This window comes from Dermacentor albipictus, chromosome 9 (assembly GCF_038994185.2).
Source record: "Dermacentor albipictus isolate Rhodes 1998 colony chromosome 9, USDA_Dalb.pri_finalv2, whole genome shotgun sequence".
Classification (NCBI taxonomy): Eukaryota; Metazoa; Arthropoda; class Arachnida; order Ixodida; family Ixodidae; genus Dermacentor; species Dermacentor albipictus.
In genome coordinates this window covers 111,033,194-111,054,830 of record NC_091829.1, presented here as the reverse complement: position 1 = coordinate 111,054,830, position 21,637 = coordinate 111,033,194, and the positions used below count along the sequence as shown (strand labels likewise).

General features: G+C 45.1%; 1 protein-coding gene and 1 long non-coding RNA gene across 6 annotated transcripts in view; both read right to left on the bottom strand.

The window, feature by feature from the left end:
* LOC139049623 (zinc finger protein 418-like) overlaps positions 1 to 21,637 on the bottom strand; it is an 86,305-nt gene that overhangs the window by 56,748 nt on the left and 7,920 nt on the right. For 2 of the 5 annotated variants that reach the window (XR_011508434.1, XM_070525261.1), the window contains 2 exons: positions 20,257 to 20,295; positions 18,839 to 19,426 (listed from right to left, as the gene is read on the bottom strand). The exons of 1 other annotated variant lie outside the window; for it this stretch is intronic. Coding sequence is in view for 1 of the 4 variants with exons in the window: in XM_070525261.1 (XP_070381362.1) it covers positions 19,108 to 19,426; positions 20,257 to 20,295 (358 nt within the window). In the remaining 3 variants the exon portion in view is untranslated. Of the gene's footprint in view, positions 1 to 18,838; positions 19,427 to 20,256; positions 20,296 to 21,637 lie in introns of those variants that run through there. 2 more of the 5 variants (XR_011508431.1, XR_011508432.1) reach the window with 1 other exon arrangement.
* On the bottom strand, positions 4,382 to 8,658 carry LOC139050050 (uncharacterized). Its single transcript, XR_011508747.1, has 2 exons — positions 8,160 to 8,658; positions 4,382 to 5,005 (listed from the first exon to the last, which is right to left on the bottom strand). It is a non-coding gene; the product is annotated as an uncharacterized lncRNA (long non-coding RNA).

The window sequence follows — 21,637 nt, the reverse complement described above, 5'->3', positions numbered from 1 at the left end:
AAAATAATGTAAAAATGACCTTTTCGTTCCCTCCTACTCCCGACTGTACTCATCCCTGTGGCTTTCTGGAGCGGCCACGAGGTCCAACGCCTGCGGCAACGAGACATGAGACAGCCATTTCTGGAATCGCCAGACGTTCATGGCCAGGCGCTCCTACAAGCGGTTGTGAGAGAGATTGTGGGAGGTCTTTTGCTCCTTGACTATCAGACTTGCCCTTGGTACTACCGAGGAGACATATCTTTTATCCTTTTGTATGCGTTTGTCCTTAGGCGTGCTGGCATTTCGGTGTGAGGTTGTGCGTGCGTGTGTGTGTGCGTGTGCGTCGTCGACACGTTTTACCCGTGCTCCTTGGATGTTGATGGTAAGTTTGTTGCGTTTTTTATCGCTAGCAGAACATAGAAATGGCGCGATAGTCGCGAGGGGATCACTGAACCCGTGATTTGATCAAATCAATGAACCGTCTAAATCGATGGCACTATATCATTTTTAGGTCGATAAGCCGCCGTTATGTGTACAGGTCTTATAGGCAAATGTGTGTATATATATATATATGCTGATGAAGGCCGGACCCCGGCCGAAACGTCAATAAACCGCTTCATACGCGCGGCTACTTCACTGTGAATACTTACCCGGACCCAGAACTGCATTTTTCCTGGTATATATATATATATATATATATATATATATATATATATATATATATATATATATATATATATATATATATATTGACACGTGTACTTATCTTTATCGGGACACCACGTTTCGCCGCTTAACAACTGTAATCGCAGAGCGAGGAACGCGCCTGCATGTATCCGACGTTTCTGGAAAGTTATCGACGCTTCTATCCGCGTGTCTGTTGTCGCCGAACCTTGTGTTATCAGATTTCATCACGTGACACGAATGGTGTAGAACTTTGTGGAAGACACGCGGTTCCCATGAGGTAATCTGGAACATTCGATGACTGATCTATAAAAGCCGACGCGCTTGACCCGCTGATCAGTTTTCTGACGATCGCCGACCGTGTTCGCAGCTATCGTTGTGCTATAAGTGTAGCCTGTTTTTGTGGGCACAGGTTCGCCCAATAAAAGCTAGTTTTTATTCCACCGCACTGCTTCTTTCTTCACCGTCACTACCGCGTGACAATATATATATATATATATATATATATATATATATATATATATATATATATATATATATATATATATATATATATACGTTTATGAAAGCCCGCCCCTTTATTTGTTCGTTTCTTTATTTTTCTTGAAATACTGCAATTGAATAATTTGGCTCAGTAGGAGGGCGTCGTGTAATATAGACAGGTATACAATCAAACATCGCAAGAGTCGGCAGTTGTTAGACAATGGTCGTAAACTAAGCAATGTTTACCGTTCGTGCTAATTTTATTCCTTGGAAGTTTTATTGGGGGCTGACATTACCTTCGTATATCAATTCACAAATATACTCCCCGAGATAGTCACTGACCGAGCGGACAGCAGAGGACCAACTAAGCAAAATCCGGGTGTGTGCGCAAAGGAAGCTTCTCTTCAAATATGCGCGCCACCTATACCATCGTCACATTGACTATAATCTTTATGTAAGGCATGCCAAATATTCAACTATTTTCAGTTAATTTGTAAAAATTTATTTCATCTTATTTTTTATTAAGGAAGATCGAAATAGCGCCATACTAAAGCTTTACGCTAATGCGGAGCTTATGATGAAAATGACGGCAAAATGTAAAAATTGCTTCGTTTGTGACCCATGTGCACCAAATGAATTCGTCGAAAAAAATACAAATCAACAAAAAAGTTAGGGTGACAGAAACGAAAGAAAAGAGAACACCGCTATCACCAAATGTATCTGAACGAAAACAGGACGCGAAGAATGCTATTAATGATGGTGAGGATGCTTCTTAACATCTCCTCTGCAACTGGCTGCCGACAAATTTTCACCTAGTCTGCTTTATTTATTCGGGTTTTATTACATTCATCGGCATCTACCCTTTCGGCTCTTTGATCTCGACCTTCCCTTTGTATTTAAAGCCTCTATCCCCGTATTATATCGATATATATCTACCCTTTCAATGATTTCGATCCCCTCAATTCCTTCCCGTCTTTTTATTTCTGCCATACATATTTACTTAACCACCTGCTATTAAATGGTGTCGACGAAGTTTCCAATGCCTGCCATTCACCGTCATATTTTACAAGCCATCAGGGTTGTTTTAGAATTTTTTATTAACAGCCTAGATTCGAGACTGTGAAAGGGCCATATGAACACAAACGACTATAAATACACAATTAATCGCACCTTACTGTACATATTCTCATCATTACTTATGCCATTCTTCTTTTCTTTTCTCCGGTTCCCTCGCTTTTGAGAAGAGTAGAAGGCCGAAGAACATCACCTCAGCTAGCTCAAACTCTCTTTCTAGAGAATATTCTCCGCCCTTAGCCAGTATTCATTTCTTTCAGAAATACTCATACGTGCCTCTGCAGGTATAGTATGGTTGTATCGATGGATGGATTCTATGAGCCTGCATTTGAAACGGGGGGAATGGTTAAATTGCGCCACCGAGTTCCTTTTCTGATTTTTTCTAGTGTCTTACCTACTTAATTTTTTTTTAATGCAAAACGGTTTTCTTTGCCAACCTCGCCCGGTTTCGTGACCCAGGGCTCCAGCCTGGCTGTTCCCTTTCCCAATAGGCGGACCAATCACAACGCCTCCAGATGGCGTTCGCCACTACGCATCCGCGGAGTGCACTTTAATAGTATGTTCAACTATCTGTACGCAAGAACGCGTCGAGACAGAATGGAGAAAGACGTTAAGAAAGTTGGCAACCAAGTAACGGGTAATATAAAGTCTAAATAGACAAGTGGGAGTCTTGAGAAAGAAAGAGAAACAATAAAAAAATTATGGAGTTTTACGTGCCAAAACCACTATCTGATCATGAGGCACGCCGTTATGAGCGACTATGGAAACTGAGACCACCTGGGTTTCCTTTACGTGCACCTAAATCTAAGTACACGGGCGTTGTCGCATTTCGCCTCCATCAAGATACGGCAGCATTGGTCGGGATTCGATCCCGCCACGTTACGCTGAGCAGCTCAACACCATAGCCACCAAGCAACAACGGCGGCTGAAGAGAGAAATAGACACACTCAATTGGCTGTAAAGAATGAAAAGAAAAATAAAACGCTGGGGACAAATACAGGAACGGGAGGAATGAAATTTGGAAGAAAAACCTGCTGCATAACACAAAGGGCAGTGCTTTGCTATATTTGAGGCTTGAGCTGGTTGCCTAGGATCAAAACCATACCGGAGCAAATACTCGCAACAAGATGAGGCATGTGAATGCTACAGCATAATTTCAGAGACCGCTCGGCACCTCCTAATGGCATCCGAAGGGATTTATCCAGTAAGACACGAAGGAAACAAACCCTCCAAAAACGCTTCAATTTAAGTGGCTGGCAGCATCAACCGCTCAGCAATCGCGATAAGCAAGAGACGTTAAGAGTATTGGTGTAAGAAAAGCAGGAAATACATTGATACGGCCTTATTCGTTGCAAGTCTACGTAGCGATACAAGGTTGAGAGAAGCTATGAGAAAAAAAAAGAATTCTGGAGGTTTATACAACACTGGAATGAAAGCATGTACAGTACATCTGATCAAATCAAGGAGGCTAGGCAACTGTCTCAACGCCGTTTTATAGGGGTTGCAAATACCACATAATCATTAAAGTCCATTACATATATGAAGCACAGTTACAAGTCATCATCAATACCATACACCAGCCAGGCCGACTAGCAAAGCTGGTACGACTGGTAAAGCGAAGAATGGGTGCGTTCAAGGAAACCAACCACAGAGCTGCCGTACAGTGTTTCTCGAGATGACCACTGTAATGTTTTTATTCGCAAGCATTCTTCAGGAGATGCCAATTAGGCATCATTATTAAAGTCCGTTAATCAGCCGAAGCAATGTTTTATTTGATCATTAATTACATTCACCAGCTAAGCCGACGTGTGTAGCTCGTATTCCGCTATGCCCATCACGTTTTTCCAGGCAGAGTCTCGGGATTCCGCCAGTGAACAAATGTGTACCATTTTTAACAACCTTTTTGTACAATGGAGGGCGCTAAAGCTATTAATAACGTTAGCTGCAAGGCTCAAGAATATTAGGGCGGACGTTACTCAACCTCACTATTAAGAACTATACTAAAAATATCCTTACTACCATTTTTCCGAAAACAGATCTCGCTACTTTGTTCAATCCAGGAGGCACATAAACCTTTTTTAACCATGGCTACTGGACTGCGAAGAACGTGTGCATTCTTCGAATAAAACCACAGAGCTGACGCTCAGTATTTCTCGAGATAACCACTGTAAGAAGTTTATTCGCAGGCCTTCTTCGGCCCTAGTCAGAAGGAATAAGATTAGCCCAGTTTTGTTTGTCAAGAAGTTAGCATACAGCTAGAACAGTTGAGGCCCAGACGGCAAGTTCTTCTGCGAAGGCACACGATGGACCTTGGCGCCAGGGTGACACCCAGAGGTGTCACTCCTCCTGGGTGAATATCCGGCTGTCGCGATGCCGAATCCACCGCCAGGTGCGACGGTGCTTCCCGACGAGCTCGACCAATTTCGTGGCGGGTGCTGCCCTGTTAAGGGGACCCTTCGACGGCTTCTCTGTCCTGTGCGCCTACCGGCATGCAAGCATGTGGTTCTTGTGGCCCTCTTTGGTATAAAATTTTTTGCCGCACACGCCGCATTCAAAGGATGGCTCGCTGTGCGTTCGTAAATGCCTCGTGAGTTTCCAAGGCGACATAAACAGTTTACCACACTCGGGACAGTTGTGGTTTTTCCCAAGCAAGTGGTCGTCGGCGTGCATTCGGAAGGCCTCCATGTCGGTGAAATCGAACCGGCACACACGGCACTCTAGGAGTCTGTTGGCAGCCTGGTTCTCTCGGTGGTTCCACGCTGCTTCTCTGCTTCCTTGAGGAACTCTGTGAGAAAACATCAATAGGGCACTTCATTAGTAAGACTGCTGTAAAGAGCCCAAATTTGGGATCATGTGGTCAGTTGCGGGAAGACCTGCTCCTCTCGAGTGCTACCGCCTTTGCAACGGACACTTTTATTTGACAGTGCCGGCGCTTTCCGGCGCTTTCCGATGATGGATTTGGTGCCAAGGTATTCGCCTTGTTGACCGAAGTTTAAAAATCGAGAAAGTTCCAAAACCGAGTTCTCGCTTGGATCCATCTAGCCGCGTTGAACGCTGCTAAAAAGCAACGAGGCGAAAGAATCCCAGTCGTATGGCTGTAAGCCATTCATTCTGTGTGCTGCACGACAGCAGAAACTGCAAAGCCCCGCAAGTTACCCTATTGTCGTCTGTTGCTTTGACGGTAATGAAAGAGGCCCGTGCGCACATCGGCCAACCACAAAACTGACTCTTTATGATGTGAACCTTTCCCCACAACAGCTTCGGGACGAGAACACGCATACATCGTCGAAATCTGGAGTTATGGTCAAGCGCGTCGGCTATTTATATATATATATATATATACACACATATGTATATATATATGGTGAGTCAACGATAAGGGCGCATCGAGGGATCAGCTACACCCTTAGGTGGTTAGTGGGGTGGAAAGCGTCACCCGGAAAAGGCGTAAACTAGCGATATAGAGTGTTTGTGTTGGAATGCAGTGCTATCTCATCGTTTCGTACCTGCGATGTGGCAGTATGCGTCAAGCCAGCTTTAAAACTTTCCTTTTCCATCAATTTCTCAGCCTTGCGCTGTCCCCGCAAAAGAGCGGCCTCTAAAGCCAACATGGAGGTAATCCATACGCTGTGCTTTCTCGAAGTCTGGCGAAAATTGCTGGGCACATAGCGTGCTCAATATCAGTGCAATTTTTTAGAAACTGATGTACCAGCAACTCGAATGTCGGGAAACAGGTTATGTGTTCCTTTCGTTTCGCTAATTCGGTAAAAGAATAACTGATCCGTTTAATCAGTGCAGTTATGCTGCTACTGACTGAAATTTCTAGCTAATGGCGGCGTGATCTCAGCCTAAAATCACATGAAAAATCCTTCTCCTGGATCATGCCGCACGAGATACTGTCACGTTTTTCCTGGAAACTGAAACTTGGCTCCTGATGAGCAAAAAACCACATGGGCATGAAACGCCAGCTGTTTCTGTTTTCTCGCGTTTGCGTGTATTAAAATTCTGCGGTGTTTTGGTGCTTAAACGGTCTAGCATTTTCATTCAGCGCAACCAATACGCTCAAAAATGTCGTGTCAGTACCCCTTTGGCAAATATCATCGACAGGCATGATACATTCGTCATCAAATCGTAAATTTAGCATATGTTTCTTTCATGAATGTAGCGGATGCTGCCCATGTAAGTATTCTGCAGCAATCGAACAAGCCACAGCCTATGATTTTAACTTTGACTTCGGGGCTCATTAAAACTGCACAGGCATTCTGCTTGGAAAGCTTAAAGACAAAAACTTGGCTTGTATTTATATAGAGGCGGAAATGTTTCGCCCGTTGCGTAGTCATTCAAAGACTAATCTATGCTCGAAATTATCCGGAACACGTTTGCCGCACGCTCAGATGAAGACCGACAAAAAGTGGAACAATCAGAAAGTGCTGTTCTAAAGATTTCTAAGCCTGCAATGTACCGCCTGTCTTTTTGTAATCACATAATTAAAGTATCACCTATGTCACATAGCATAGCTTCATTCATTAAGCTCGGTTACTCCTAGAGGTAAACATCACTTGCACGAGAAATCAATATGTACATATGACTTATTAAGAAAAAGTTCTAATTAACTTCTTAATTATGTGACGGCACATATTGCAATGCACGAAATCTATCCGGTGAGTTGTCAAGGCGTATCAACTTTGGGCGAATTTTCAGACTGTCACCAGATCCGAGATTATCATTTGCTAAATCGGCGATTAAATACGTTTTCGTCCCAGTTATGTTTGTGTTTCATTGACTAACAATCTTCCGAAGAAAAGTAAATGGAACAGTAAGGCGTTTTTACCGCAAGTTTGACGCAGCATACGTCGAATGCAGTGCAATGTTCGATGTGTCATCACATATTAGAACAGCCATCTTTCCACCTTATGTAATCAAATAACCTGGAACTGAGAGCCATTTTTCCAATCGTGATAAATTGCTATCTAACGTCGCATCGAGAACAGCCTGAGCAAATCGACGCTCATGAGCGCGAACATTTTGTCAGCCCGCGTGGATGCGCATGTATGAGGTGAAAAATAACCACTGAGCAAAAATGCAAAAATGCATAGAGCACCATGCGAGTTTTTCCAAGCTTATATGAAGGTAAGCTTTCACGGCGAGCTATAAGACATCTTCAGCAAAGCTTCAAGCAGCACAACAATTATGCACCTCCGTGACAAAATGAGTAGGACACGAACACTGCAACCACACGACACTTCGATTACATTGTAACCGAAAATGGCCAACCTTACGGCACACCTTTCCCGCGATCAGACAAATGTGATATCGCTCGCCGTGGAGGCCTAGTGACTTTGGTGCTGCGCTGCTAAGCCAGAGGTGGCGTGATCAAATAACGGCTGCTAATCCGTGTTAATGGGGTTCACCCGTTCACCCAATAACCCGTGTTTCATGGGGTTCACATTAATAACCCCTTGTGGTCAAAAGTGATCCTGAGTTTCCCACTACAACGTGCCTGATAATAACTTCGTGGTTTTGGCACGTAAACTCCCAGAGTTTAACTCAAGTGTAGGTTTAGTATTGTCCTATCTGCTGGACTGGCTCATCATACTTGTCAATAAATTGACCGGAAGCGCATGAAACCATAACGCGTAGAAAGCTTTCTTTCACTAAAATAATTGGGTACGGCACGCTCGTTGACTGAGTAATTTCGTAGGCGCTAAAGCTGGTATAACGGCCGGTGTGCTGGGCCTACGTGCTAGCCACTTCCACATTGCAAATGTCTCTTTTGTGAGCCGTATTCACCAACACACCAGCAGCATCCACGGCGAGCAAAGCACTAAGAGCTTGCCTAGAAAGGTTCACCGTAAAAGAAGCTAAGTCTTTGGCAGTCAGCATGTAACAGATTCTCTAGGTTTGACATTATTTGCAGTAAATGTTCAGTGGACACCCACCTGCCAAAGTCCAGATCAGGCGCTGCACTGCCTGCACCCTGGTCCACGTTGCAGCTGCCGCCCGACATCGTCAAGTAAGGTCGAGCCGTTTCTTTTCCGGCCATAGTCGCCCGTCTCGTGCGGACCCTGCAGCGGATGAGTTCCTAGGGCACGGATGGGCAGGCGCGGTCAAATTTGACGCAATCTACGAGGGGCGTTGCAAGACAAATTCCTGCACCCTCTACCCAAACTTCCGCCTGGTGGTGAGAAATGTACAGCGCATGCGCGTCCTTTCTAGCTTTTGCGCCTAACAAGACAAGTGCCTTGCCGTATGAGAAGGTGACAAAACGCAGCTTGGCACGTGTTCGCAGATTTCACCAAGTTTTCATCACGACCTGTGTAGCCATGTTTCACAGTGCTCGAGCGAAGCATGCAGGGGTGGCTGATGAAAGGCTAAGAGACCTTGTGTACACGCTGCACCTACTTCTGGCATAATAAATATTCAAATCCAAAGCACATGTTCGAGTTAAAGTGAAACGAAGCATTTTCAAAGCGGTTAATGAATACTCTATAACTAACCGTGATAACTACACATTTGCTTTCTTTCGGGCTCTGCAGCGTGGTATTTATGCAATATTTATGCTTGTCTTCGTCAGAGGTTATCACTTCATTCTCTGGCGATTTCTTTGTTTATGCACTGCACCGCTCCCAAGCTATGCCGAAATACAAACTCCGAATCAAGCCAATGCCGAGTGCGTGACGTCGCAGTGATTTCATGATGACGAAGGTAACGTATACTAAGTGTCGAGAGGAGAATGGTTATGACACGGGTGTGCACCGAATAGTGCGACGCATATCATTCAACATTTGAGTAATCTGCACCTCTTGTGTCCCGATAGCAGATAGCCGTTCTGGAACATTCGCCCTAAACAGGCATACAGCCAGTGGCTAAACCTACGAAATTAATTTGTATCAAAGAATATGTTTACTGTTCTCTACTTCTATATCAACAGAAGGCTGCCCCACATAGATGCTTGTAAGCCGACATATACAGGGTGTCCCACATAAGTTGACCCAGGAATAAACAAATGAAAGGCGCGTCGTAAGCGAATTGAACCGAACGCATACTGTTAGCAATAGCCTATAGTAACTCAGATAATTTTTCCCCATCACTCATTAATTAGGATGTATCACCCAACTTTTTAATTCTTCGCTGAATACACCAATTATCATATAGAGATATGTTAGAGTATCTTCACAAACCACCGATGGAGTTGGTTCCTGTGCGATGCGTCTCACGTAGTCCTTTTAATCGAGTTGAAGAGAAAGCCCGTGAAACATGACAGAAGCCACGGGACGGAGAGTTGAGAGGACTAAGAACATAATTTATGGATAGGAAAAGCCGAACGGTCGACCTGAGCAAGTGCGCCTAGTCTGCTACTTTGCACTGGGGAAGAGGGAAGGGAGTGAAAGTACTGGCATGGATGATCATGAGAGAAGCGGTGAGTGCTTATGTACAAGAGACAGTTGACTTGCTAGAGCCGCTCGTCGAGTTTGGTGTCCTGCAGAAACTTCAACAACACTTTAGTTGCACGCATTGAAGTTGCAGTTTCAGGCCATAGGCCTAGGATAGCTTCCTCCGACAGTGGTGGCCTGCCAACGCCGGCTAGGAAACTTCCTAACGTCCTTCGCTCCAGCATGTATGCTGGGCAATCGCAAAGTATGTGTTCCAGCGTTTCAGGCATCTGGCATTGTTCACATTCAGGGCTCTTCGATTGGCCGATGAGGTGCGCGTAGGGACGAGTGAAAGCGACGCCGACCGCAATCCTTTGTAGCAATGACGTTTTGTTTCATGGAAGCTTTGGGGGCAAACAGAATTTACCGTCTCGATCGCTCATATGTAGGCGTCTGTGAATGTTGTCGTCGTGGGCTCTGTATGCCTTTGTATGGTCCTGCATGAGGGCCTTGATCATGGTGATGGTATCACGTCGCGTGGAAGCAATCTGTACTTCTTCCGAGGAGGAGAAGGCCTATCTTGTCTCACTGTCTGCGAGTTCATTGTCATTCGCACCACAGTGAGCAGGCACCGATTGAAAGGGGATCACGTGGCCGCTTAACTCGGTACTGGGATGAAGTACGGCGATTTCCAGCATGAGCCGGGAGTATGATCTTTTATTTAGAAAGCATTTTAGCGCCTGCAGCGCTAATTTGGCATCGCACAATATCGTCCATATCTAATATCGTCCAGGTGTCTGCGTTCTCATAAAAAGGACAGCCTCCCATATTCCAAGTTCCCCAGCCATCGATGTCGATTTGTGGTTTCATTGAAATCGCCGAGTAATTCCAAGTTGTGGAATGACAAATGCGGCCGTCGTGGCAGACGGCGGGACCGAACCATCGGAAGACACTTGTAAATTTCCACTATATAATGTAAATATATGGGACAGGGTGAGCTGTTTGAAGCCAATGGAGGTTACGGGGGATTTCTTCATAATTCCGGGTATCTGAGGCCTCACTAGTGGTCTTGGCAATGTGCATGGTGGTGTCTCGGGGATGTTGGTGTCCTGGAACCTTGCAGGTGTAGTGCTTGCGTGACATACAAGTGCTTTAAAAAGCCCCACAGTCAAGGTTGGTGCTTGGAAGTGTTCACGGGACGGAGCGCTTGCGCAGTGATATCGTGCTGCTCTAAAGCCTGCTTTCGGTGAACGATTCAAGTTAAGGTAGAACGCCCGCCGCAAGACAGTAAAATGCCCCCAACAATGACGCTGCAGAACACCGCGAAGCCGATAAACACCGACACTGAAGAAATTGTCAGGGCCGAGATAGAAGTTTTTGTGGATTGGCAGCCAGAGACAGCGTTAGCCGACACTAGTGCCAGCTGCTGTATAATGAGTGAGGAACTCGTCTTCCGCCTCAAAAAAGTAAAGACTCCATGGAATCATACAAGGACGGCAGGTGGCCAATTACCTATGCCTACTGGAAGATCTATTGCTAGAATTAACATCGGGCATCCTTCTTTCACGGCCCCTTTCATCCTTCTTCCTGTGTCCTGTAAAGATTTGATTATCAGAATTGATTTCCTAAAAGTATATGACACCGTAATTATCATCCCGGATTGCATGGTGACGTTTTACAAGAGCCCTGGTAGTCCATTGATTGTCGCCGAAACAAAACTCCTTTCGTCCAACACAAGAGGACGTCGTCATCCCTGCTCGATTATGCACACCTTTCGGGAGCATGTAACGCACCGTTTTATTACGAAGGAGTTGCCGACCAATACCCCCGTTATTTACTCACGGCATCCCAGTCGCATGAGGAATCGTGAATGTCACCAAAGGGTGCATGAACCTGTCGCTAAGAAACTTTAGCACAGATTAACGGCACCGTGCAAAGGGCACGGCTGTGGCTTATTTTGATGGTGTTGGGGATGTTCATACATTCAAGGCAGCTGCCGTGAATGTATAATGGCTGCTGTTCACTACTCAAGAAGCGCCTACGCAAGGCCCAGCTCCTGTACTTGACGTCAGCACTGCTTTGTCACAGCATGAATGAGACCGGATTCTTACGGTATCGGCCAAGTTGAACGACTTCTTTGCGCCGACGTCTAGCGTAAGTCGGACGCCTCCAACCAAGCACCGAATAGTTACAGAACATATGACTAGACCAATTCGCCAAATCCTTATCGTGTGGCTCCCAGGGAACGTAAAGCCATACAACAAGTGACAGCAATGCTTCGAGACGAAGTGATCCAACCATCAACGGGTTTCTGGGCATCTCCTGCAGTTCGAGTCAAGAAAAAAGACGGCAGGCTGCGTTTCTGTGGAGACTACGGAAAACAAAATCAAGTGACAAAGAAGGACGTGCACCTGCTTCCCTGCATAGACGACAGGCTTCGATACGCACGTTACTTCTATTCAATAGATTTGAAAAGCGGATATTCTAAAATGGAAGTAGACCGGACAGACCTTGAAAAAACTGTTTTGTGACGCCAGAAGGCTCACACAAATTTAAGGTCTTGCCTTTCGGTTTCTGCTCTACCCCTGATACGTTCCAACGCCTCGTCACTGTGCTTTCAAGTCTGAAAAGGAAAAACTGCATAGTGCACCTCGATGTCGTCATCTTGTTCTCCGCTACGGTTGAAGAACACCTCGAACTGCTTGAAGTGGTTCTGCAGTCCATGCGGACCACCGGTCTCACTACGAAGCCGGAGAAGTGCCTCTTTGGCTTCGTGGAACAACAGCGTGTTCGTCACGTCGTCAGCCACGCAGGTGTCCGCCAGGATCCTGAAAAATTGCCGCCATCGCAGAGTTTCCCACACCATCCAATAAAAAGGCTGTCAGGCGCTGCGCCGGCCTCTGTGCCTATTACCGCAGTTTAGTGCGGACTTTCATTGCATTGCGTCGCCGTTAACTCGCCTCACGAGAGACAACGTTGCTTTTGTATGGGTTGACGAAGAGCAAAGTGCAATCAACGAATTGCGGCAATGTCTCCAGAAACCTCCAGTGCTTGCTCCATTTGATGAGGCCGCTTTTACATTGATCCACACTGATGCCAGCAATGGTTGCTTCGGAGTGGCACTTGTGCAGCCGCAGGAGGACAAATAAAGGGTGCTTTTCTATGCAAGTAGAACACTCTCACGCAAAGAGGCTAATTACTCCGCAACTGAGAAAGAATGCCTCGCCGTGGTATCGGCGGTTATGAAATTTTGCCCATAACTGTATGACCGCCACTTCAGAGTTATTAGCGGCCACCATTGAGTCTGTTGGTTCATCATCAGCCTGGTTAAGCCCACTGCAGGGCAAAGGCCTCTCCCACATTTCTCCAACAACCCCGGTCATGTACTAATTGTGGTCACGCCGTCCCTGCAAACTTCTTAATCTCATCCGCCCACCTAACTTTCTGCCACCTCCTGCTACGCTTCCCTTCCCTTGGGATCCAGTCCGTAACCCTTATTGACCATCGGTTATCTTCCCTCCTCATTACATGTCCTGCCCGTGCCCATTTCTTTTTCTTGATTTCAACTAAGATGTCATTAACTCGCGTTTGTTCCCTCACCCAATCTGCTCTTTTCTTATCCCTTAACGTTACACCTATCATTCTTCTTTCCATAGCTCGTTGCGTCGTCCTCAATTTGAGTAGAACTCTTTTCGTAAGCCTCCAGGTTTCTGCCCCGTAGGTGAGTACTGGTAAGACACAGCTATTATATACTTTTCTCTTGAGGGATAATGGCAACCTGCTGTTCATGATCTGAGAATTCCTGCCAAACGCACCACAGCCCATTCTTATTCTCCTGATTATTTCCGTCTCATGATCGGGATCCGCCGTCACTACCTGCCCCAAGTAGGTGTATTCCCTTACGACTTCCAGTGCCTCGCTGCCTATTGTAAATTGCTGTTCTCTTCCGAGACTGTTAAACATTACTTTAGTTTTCTGCAGATTCATTTTTAGACCCACTCTTCTGCTTTGCCTCTCCAGGTCAGTGAGCATGCATTGCAATTGGTCCCCTGAGTTACTAAGCAAGGCAATATCATCAGCGAATCGCAAGTTACTAAGGTACTCTCCATTAACTTTTATCCCCGATTCTTCCCAATCCAGGTCTCTGAATACCTCCTGTAAACATGCTGTGAAAAACATTGGAGAGATCGTATCTCCCTGCCTGACGCCTTTCTTTATTGGGATTTTGTTGCTTGCTTTATGGAGGACTACGGTGGCTGTGGAGCCGCTATAGATATCTCAGTATTTTTACATACGGCTCGTCTACACCCTGATTCCGTAATGCCTCCATGACTGCTGAGGTTTCGACAAAATCAAACGCTTTCTCGTAATCAATGAAAGCTATCAATGAATGGCTGTTGGTTGACAAACCTTAAAGATCCTTCTGGACGATTAACTCGTTCGAGGCTACAAGTGTTTCACCTGACTGTCATCTAAAAGTCGGGGAAACGACATACGTACGCTGACTGCCTGTCTCGATCGCTGATAGAGTCACCTGGTCCATCCGAAGAAGACTCGGCATTTCTTTCGGTTTTGGACACATCCGTCCTCGCGCAACAACAACGGGACGACCCTGAGTTGATTGACCTAATCAATTACTTAGAGGGAAGATATGCAAAGCCACCTAGTGTTTTCGGAAGAGGACTGTTGTAGTTTTGTTTACAGGCCGAAGTCCATAACAAAAGAAACTTTTCTTCGACAGGGTCCTCCTATCTGCTCGTCATTCCTGCAGCTCTTCGTACGGAAGTACTTCAAACCTGTCACAATGAGGTGACTTCTGGTTGCTTTGGCTTGACGCGAACATTGGCCAGAGTGCAGTACAGGTACTACCGGCCGAGAGTTACCACCACCGTGAAACATCACGTTTCCACTTGTCTCGACTACCGAGTGAATTAGTCGCCTCTGTCGAAACCAGACGGCCTCCAACAGCCCGTCCAGGTTCCTCGAAGGCTATTTGATGAAACCGGAATGGACATTTCGGGCCCACTTCCTACTTCTCCTGCATGGAATCACTTTGTTATTGTCGCAACCGGCTATCCCACACATTACTCTGAAAAAAAGAATCCAGAGAAGCACAGAAGCCGAGGTGGCGCGCTTTTTCATTGAGCACGATGTGCTGCGACACGACGCACCAACCGGTGTAATAAGACCAAGTAACCACATTCACGGCTGCACTTTTAGATCACGTATTACTTCTAAGTGGAACTGCTCATCGGAAGTCGGCCGCCTACCATCCACAAACCAACCGATTAACGGAGTGCCTAACAAAACAATTGAAGGCATGCTCTCAGTGTACTTGGATATTAAACATTGAAATTGGGATGACATGCTACGTTATATCATATCTACGCATAAAACAGCCCAACGAGAGATGACCCGCATGACTCTCTTCGCCCTTGTTCACGGACGGGATGTACGAACTATGTTGGATACGATGCTTCCACATGACTTTGACGACACTGACAGGGACGTCGATGTGTTTACGCAACGCGCAGAAGAGCTGCTCGTCAGCTCGTCCACTTGCGGATCTGCCAGCAGCAAGACTACGACGCAGGCCGCTATGATCTTCACCGTAGAACAGTTACCTATGAATGTCGGCGACAGTGTGCGGGTTTGGTCACCCATACGGAAACGAGGCCTCTCCGAGAAACTGTTAAGGCGACACTTCGGACCATATCGAGTTTAGCGGCGACTCGGTAATGTCGCGCACGAGGTCATTGCCGATTGTTTCAATGCGGCACCGCACGCGCTGTCCTCAGCTTGCGCACGTTCTCCGCATGAAGCCGAATTTGAGCAAATTCCACAGATCCTTGCTCAGGTAATATTTCTGGTCTCTTATCGGGGCGATGCTCTCTTAGAGAGGGACAATTGACGCGTGTGTTCTACGCAGACGACAACGACGATGGGGATATTTAAGGACTCCGTCTGGGGTGTCAGTGATATTGGGCGGGGATGAACATGACGTGTCTCCGTTCTGTTTGTTTATGAACAGGTGGTCCTCCTGTTCTTGAAGAACGTCGCCCTGTCGTCTGTCCGCGTTGTACCGCCACAATAAATTGCAGTAATTATATATATATATATATATATATATATATATATATATATATATATATATATATATATATATATATATATATATATATACACGCACCAAAGAGAATAGCTTATCGGAACTGCTTTATCAATCAGCATAGAACGAATATGTAGCCGCATCATTCATTTATTTATTTATTTATTTATTTTTATTGAAATACTGCAAACCAATGATTTGGCTTGAGCTGTCGGGGCGTCGGGAAATATGGACAAGTATAGAACGCAACAGTGCGAGATTCGGCACTTGTAGCAATGCACTGAGCAATGTCAACCTCTTGTGGTCGTTTTAACCCTTGGCAATTTTATTGGGCGCTCATATAACCTTCGTATGTCTACTCCCAAATATACTCGCCCACACAGTCGCCTACGGAGCAGACGACAGAGAAGCAACTAAACCTAACATTGGTGTGCACGCAAGGGAAGCTTCACTTCAATCATGCGCGCCACCTATACCACCGTCAAACTGACGATGATCTCTGCGTAAGGCATGCCAAGTATTCAGCGGTTTTCAAATAATCTGCGATTAGTTCATTCACCTTTTTTTTAATGAGGACGATCGATAAATCGCAACGCCAAAGCGGTACACTAAGCCGTAGGATGAAAATGACCGCAAAAACTAAAAATTGCTTCGTTTGTCACCACCGTGTATCCAAATGAATTTATGGAAAACTCAAATTTCTTGAGCGCCCTAACGCAGCTTTAGCATAATTTCACAGAAAAAGAATCAACAAAAATGTAAGACAACAGAAATGAAAAGGACGGGAACAGCGATAACTATCTCCAAAATTTCACTGAATGCAAAGAGGACGCGAACAATGAGAATAAGGAAGATGAGGATGTTTACTAAAATCCCCTGTACAACCGGCTGGCGACAAATTGTCACCTATTCTGCTTTATTACATTTATCGGCATCAACCCTTTCATCTCATTGATTTAGATTTTCCTTTCATATTGAGAACCTCTATACCCCTATCATACCAATATAACTACGCGTCCCATGACTGCTATCCCCTCAATTCCTTCCCTGCTTCTTTATTTTTGCAATACATATTTACACAATGACCTGCTATTAAACCGTGCCAAGAAAGACGCCAAAGCGCTCAATTCATGGTCACATTTTACGAGCCATCAAGGCTGTTTTATAATTTTTCGTTAACACAGCCTACATTCGAAACTGTAAAAGGGCACTATGGACAAGAACTTGCATACTTACAATATCGCACCTTACTGTAACTATTCTCATAATCATTACTTATACCCTTCTTCGTCTTTTCTCCGGTTCAATCGCTTTGGAGCCAAGTAGAAGGATAAAGAATATTACCTCAGGTCAAACTCTCTCTGCTTATTGAAAACATTGTCCACACTCAGCCGGTATTTCTTTCTTTCAGAAATACTCTGACATGCCTCTGCACATTTATTATGGTTGTATCAATGAATGGATGGATGGATGGATGCTGTGAGCGTGCGTCTGAAACGGAGGGGGGCGGGGGCATAAATTGCACCACCGAGTTCATTTTCTGATTTAGCCGAGTCTATGGCCTACATAACTTCTTTATGTGAAGCTTTGTTCTTTACCGACCTCACCCGGTTTTGTGACCACGGCTGCAGAGTGGGTGTTTCCTTTACCAATAGGCGCACCAATCGCAACGCCTCGAAATGGCACTCGCCTCAGCGCCACCGCGGAGTGCACTGTAAAAGCATGCGCAATTATATCGTACTTAAAAATGCGTGGAGACAAAGGGGAGAAAGTGGTTGAGAAACTTGGCAGCAAAGTAACGTGTAATTTAAAGCGTAAATCGACAAGCAGAAATGAAGAGAAAGAGAGCGACAATAAAAAAACATGTGGTTTTACGTGCCATAGCCACTATGATTATGAGGCACGCCGTAATGAGGGACCATGGAAATGGAGACCACCTGGACTTCCTTAACGTGCAGCTAAATCTAAGTACAAGGATGTTTTCTCATTTCGCCTCCGTCAAAATACGGCCGCCGTAACTGGGATTCGATCCTGCGCCTTGACGCTTAGCAGCTGAACACCGTAGCAACTAAGCAAGTACTGCTGCTGAATAGAGAAAGAGGGACACCGAATTGGCTGTAAAAAATCAAAAACAAAGCACCAGGGACATTTACAGGAACGGGAACAACGAAACTTGGAAGAAAAACCTGTTGGATAAGAGAAAGGGTACTGGCTTGCTATAGTTGAGGCTTGAGCTGATTGCGAAGGAACAAAAACGTATGGAGCAAATATTCGCCATAAGACAAGACATGTGAATGCTGCAGCATATATTCAGAGACCAGTCGGCACCACCTAATGGCACGCGAAAGAATTTATCCGGGACTCGGAGGTAACATAAACCTTCCAAAAGCGCTTCAATTTAAAATTGCTTGTAGCACCATCCGCTCAGCAATCGCGATAACCAAGAGACGTTAAGAGTATTGGATAAGCAGAAAAGAAATTGATACGACCCGATTGATTGCAAGTCTACGTGGTGATACAAGGCAGATAGAGAAGCTTAGAGAAAAAAATGATCATCGAGATTTATACAAAAACACCGGAATGAAAGCATGTACACTACACCTGGTCAAACCAAGCAGGCTGAGTGACTGTCTCCACGCCGTTAAAAAGGGGATGCGAGTAAAGCCTCATTATTAATGTCCATTAATTAGCCACAGCAATGTTTTATTTGATCATTACATATATGCACGAGCTAAGCGTAGTGTAGCTGTTCTTCCGCTTTGAGCATCACGTTTTTTCCAGGCAGCGTCTGGAGCTTCCGCCATCGAACAAATGTGTACCATTTTTAGCAGCTTTGTTTGTACTATGCAAGGTGCTAAAACTATTGATAACTTTACCAGCAAAGCTCGAGAATATTAGGGTGGCACATATCACTCAACTTCACTATTAAAGCTCTACTATAAGAATCCCTACCACAATTTCTTCCAAGAAACATATCTCGCTATTTTGTTCAATCCAGGAGACATGCAAATTTATTTTAACCATGGCTAGAGGACTGCGAAAAACGGACGCGTTCTTCGAAGAAAATCAAACAGGTGGCGCACAGTATTCCTCGAGATAACCACTGTAAGAACTTTATTGGCAGGCATTTGTCAGCCGTAGTCAGAATTAATAAGATTAGCCCAGTTTTGTTTGTCAAAAAGTTAGCTCACAGCCAGAACAGTTCAGGCCTAGACCGCAAGTTCTTCTGCGAAAGCACACGACGGATCTTGGCGCCAGGGTGACATCCAGAGAAGTCACCCCTCCAGGGCGAATATCCGGCTGTAACGATGCCGATGCCACCGTCACGGGAGACGCTGCATCCCGGCGTGCTCGACCAATTTCGTGGCGCGTGCTGCCGTGCTACGGAAACCCTTCGCCGGCTTCTCAGTCCTGTGAACCGAAGTGCCATGCAAGCATGTGGTTCTTGAGGCGATCTTTCCTGTGAAATTTTTGGCCGCACAAGCCGCACTGAAAGGATGGTTCGCCGTGCAAAAGTAAATGCCTGGTGAGGACCCGTGACGTCATAAACAATTTACCGCACTCGGCACAGTTCTTGTTTTTCCCGAGCGAGTGGTCAGCGGTGTGATTTTGAAAGGCCTCCGTGTTGGTGAAAACGAACCGGCAAACTTGGCACTCTTGGATTCTGTTGGCAGCCTGGTTGTCTGGCTGTTGCCACGCTGCTTCCCTGGTTTCTCCGGGAACTCTACGAGAGATCGGGAGGGCACTTCATTAGTAAAACGTTGCCGTAAAGAGCGCAAATTTGGGATCGCCCTTATGGAAATGGTTATGTGCTTCATGTTTACTGTATGTTTCTCGGAGTTCACATGAGGAAACGTCCTTTATGTTTCCGCCATGTTGAAATTTGGCCACTGCTTTTATCTTTCCTTCATGTGTCCTCTCTTTATGTATCCCTTATGTTACCGTCCTTTGTTTCCTCCATGTTGAAATTTGGCCACTGATTTTATGTTTCCTTTGTGTGTCCTTCCTTTGTGCATCCGTTATGTTTCCCCCATGTTCAAATTTGGCTACTGATCTTATGTTTCCTTCGTATGTCCTACCATTGAGCATCCTTTATGTAGCCCTAGTGATTAAATCTTCTATGTTATGTAGACATGCATAGATGAAGAGTTCCCTGTACCCAATTTATATTTTTGCACTTTTTGTAAGTTTTAAAGTTTTGAATTGATTTCATTGTAAGGTTACTGTTCCCTACATGATGCAGCATACGGATTGGACCACTGCTATAGCACAGAAATTCCTGCCAATTCGTTCTAAAGTTACAAACTAATTGGCCTTCATATAATATTTCAGTGTAACACTTGGAGTACCATTGTACGTTCCTCACTGCAGTGCTGCTGTTCTAGTTATGTCTTTCTTATTAATATAAAATGTAATGTCTGAATAGAAAAATCAGGTTATATTAGTGCTTACAGTTTTAAAAGAAAGTTTTGACTACACTTCGTAAAGGTTTGTGTGAAATTACGACTAGTTTATTGGACTATCTTCAATATGCCAAGTCTGCTCAGAGCAGACCTCAGGAACGCGGTGCTTGGATGAGAGCTCACAGGGCACCTGAAAAACACAACAAAAGCCAATCTTTTTCACTTATTCAAAAATATTCATATAAGCAAGAGCAGCTTGGCCTGTATGCACACAGCTGAGAAACCTCTTGCAGCAGTCAAAAATAGCTCATAACATAAGGGCAACACAGAAGCTTTTACCTAGTTGTTTGAAACAAACTGCGCTGCTATCTGCCAGTCAACTCAGGTATGAAATTGCTCAGAAATAATTTAAATCATTATTGCAGCAGCTGCTAAGTAGTACATGAACTTTACGAGTAGGCAACTGGCCAATAAACCTTTGTGCGGTACCTTAAGTATCGAGGTTCCCAAAGTTGAGGCCCTCACTATGCCACGAGCAAAACCTTGCCAATATTTACCAAGAAAGCTAGCTAATATCACAGGCCTCCCATCTCGCAACGCTACTGTCGATGGCATAAAGTGATGTGGTTAAACGTTAGTCGCGCGCACGTTCTAATGCCAAATTGAAAGGCGTTACAATATCCTGTGCATTTTTCGCATTTTCACCTTCACAGCCTTCTGCATTCCATAGAAGATGGGAGGAAAACATGCTGTGCATGTGTACCTACAGCAAATTGAATGGTAGCAGCATCTGCATCACAAGTATGAAAAGGTGTTATTCGTGTGGCGAGTTCTTTGGCTTGATCAAAATCGGACACACAACTGGACACACAACTTGATGTGAATACATTATTGCAATCTTATACTTGCTAAACAGAAAAATGACGAGTTAACCGGTGTTTAATTTAAGATGAACTGCATTATACTTCATCACGTGCTCTTCATAGAGCAAAAGGTGGGAGACGATCAACGTTTGTATAAAGCTATCACCTTCCATCAATGCTGCATCATTTAAAAGTTTTCAGTTGCGTTTATATCTCGCAACTGCATGCTGCTATTAGATTCAGCGGTGGTGTGTAACAGGAGGGCGTGATGCTGGCACGTAACGGAGGCGGGCTGGCTTAGTATGTTATCAATGCTTTGCAAACTTCCACTGCCAGCGATTAGCATACTGTAGTATCTCCATTGCAAGTGCAGGCACTGGAAGCTTAAATGTCATTGTTTCTACCTTAATCTGATAACACCACAGCGGTGCAAGCGAAAAGAGCTAGCATGCCATACCATCATTGGTGTGCTTTCCCTAGTGCGCTACATAGCGCCAGCCCACATGCTTTAGCATGCCTGACAATATTATTGCGTATATCATGAGTTGCTAATAAGCACAATGGCATGATTGCCTAGCCTAGTATTCTTATGGATACAAACCTGCCTAGTATGCAGGTTTGTATTCATAAGTATACGGCCAAAAGCTCAACGAATCAGACAGCAGTCCA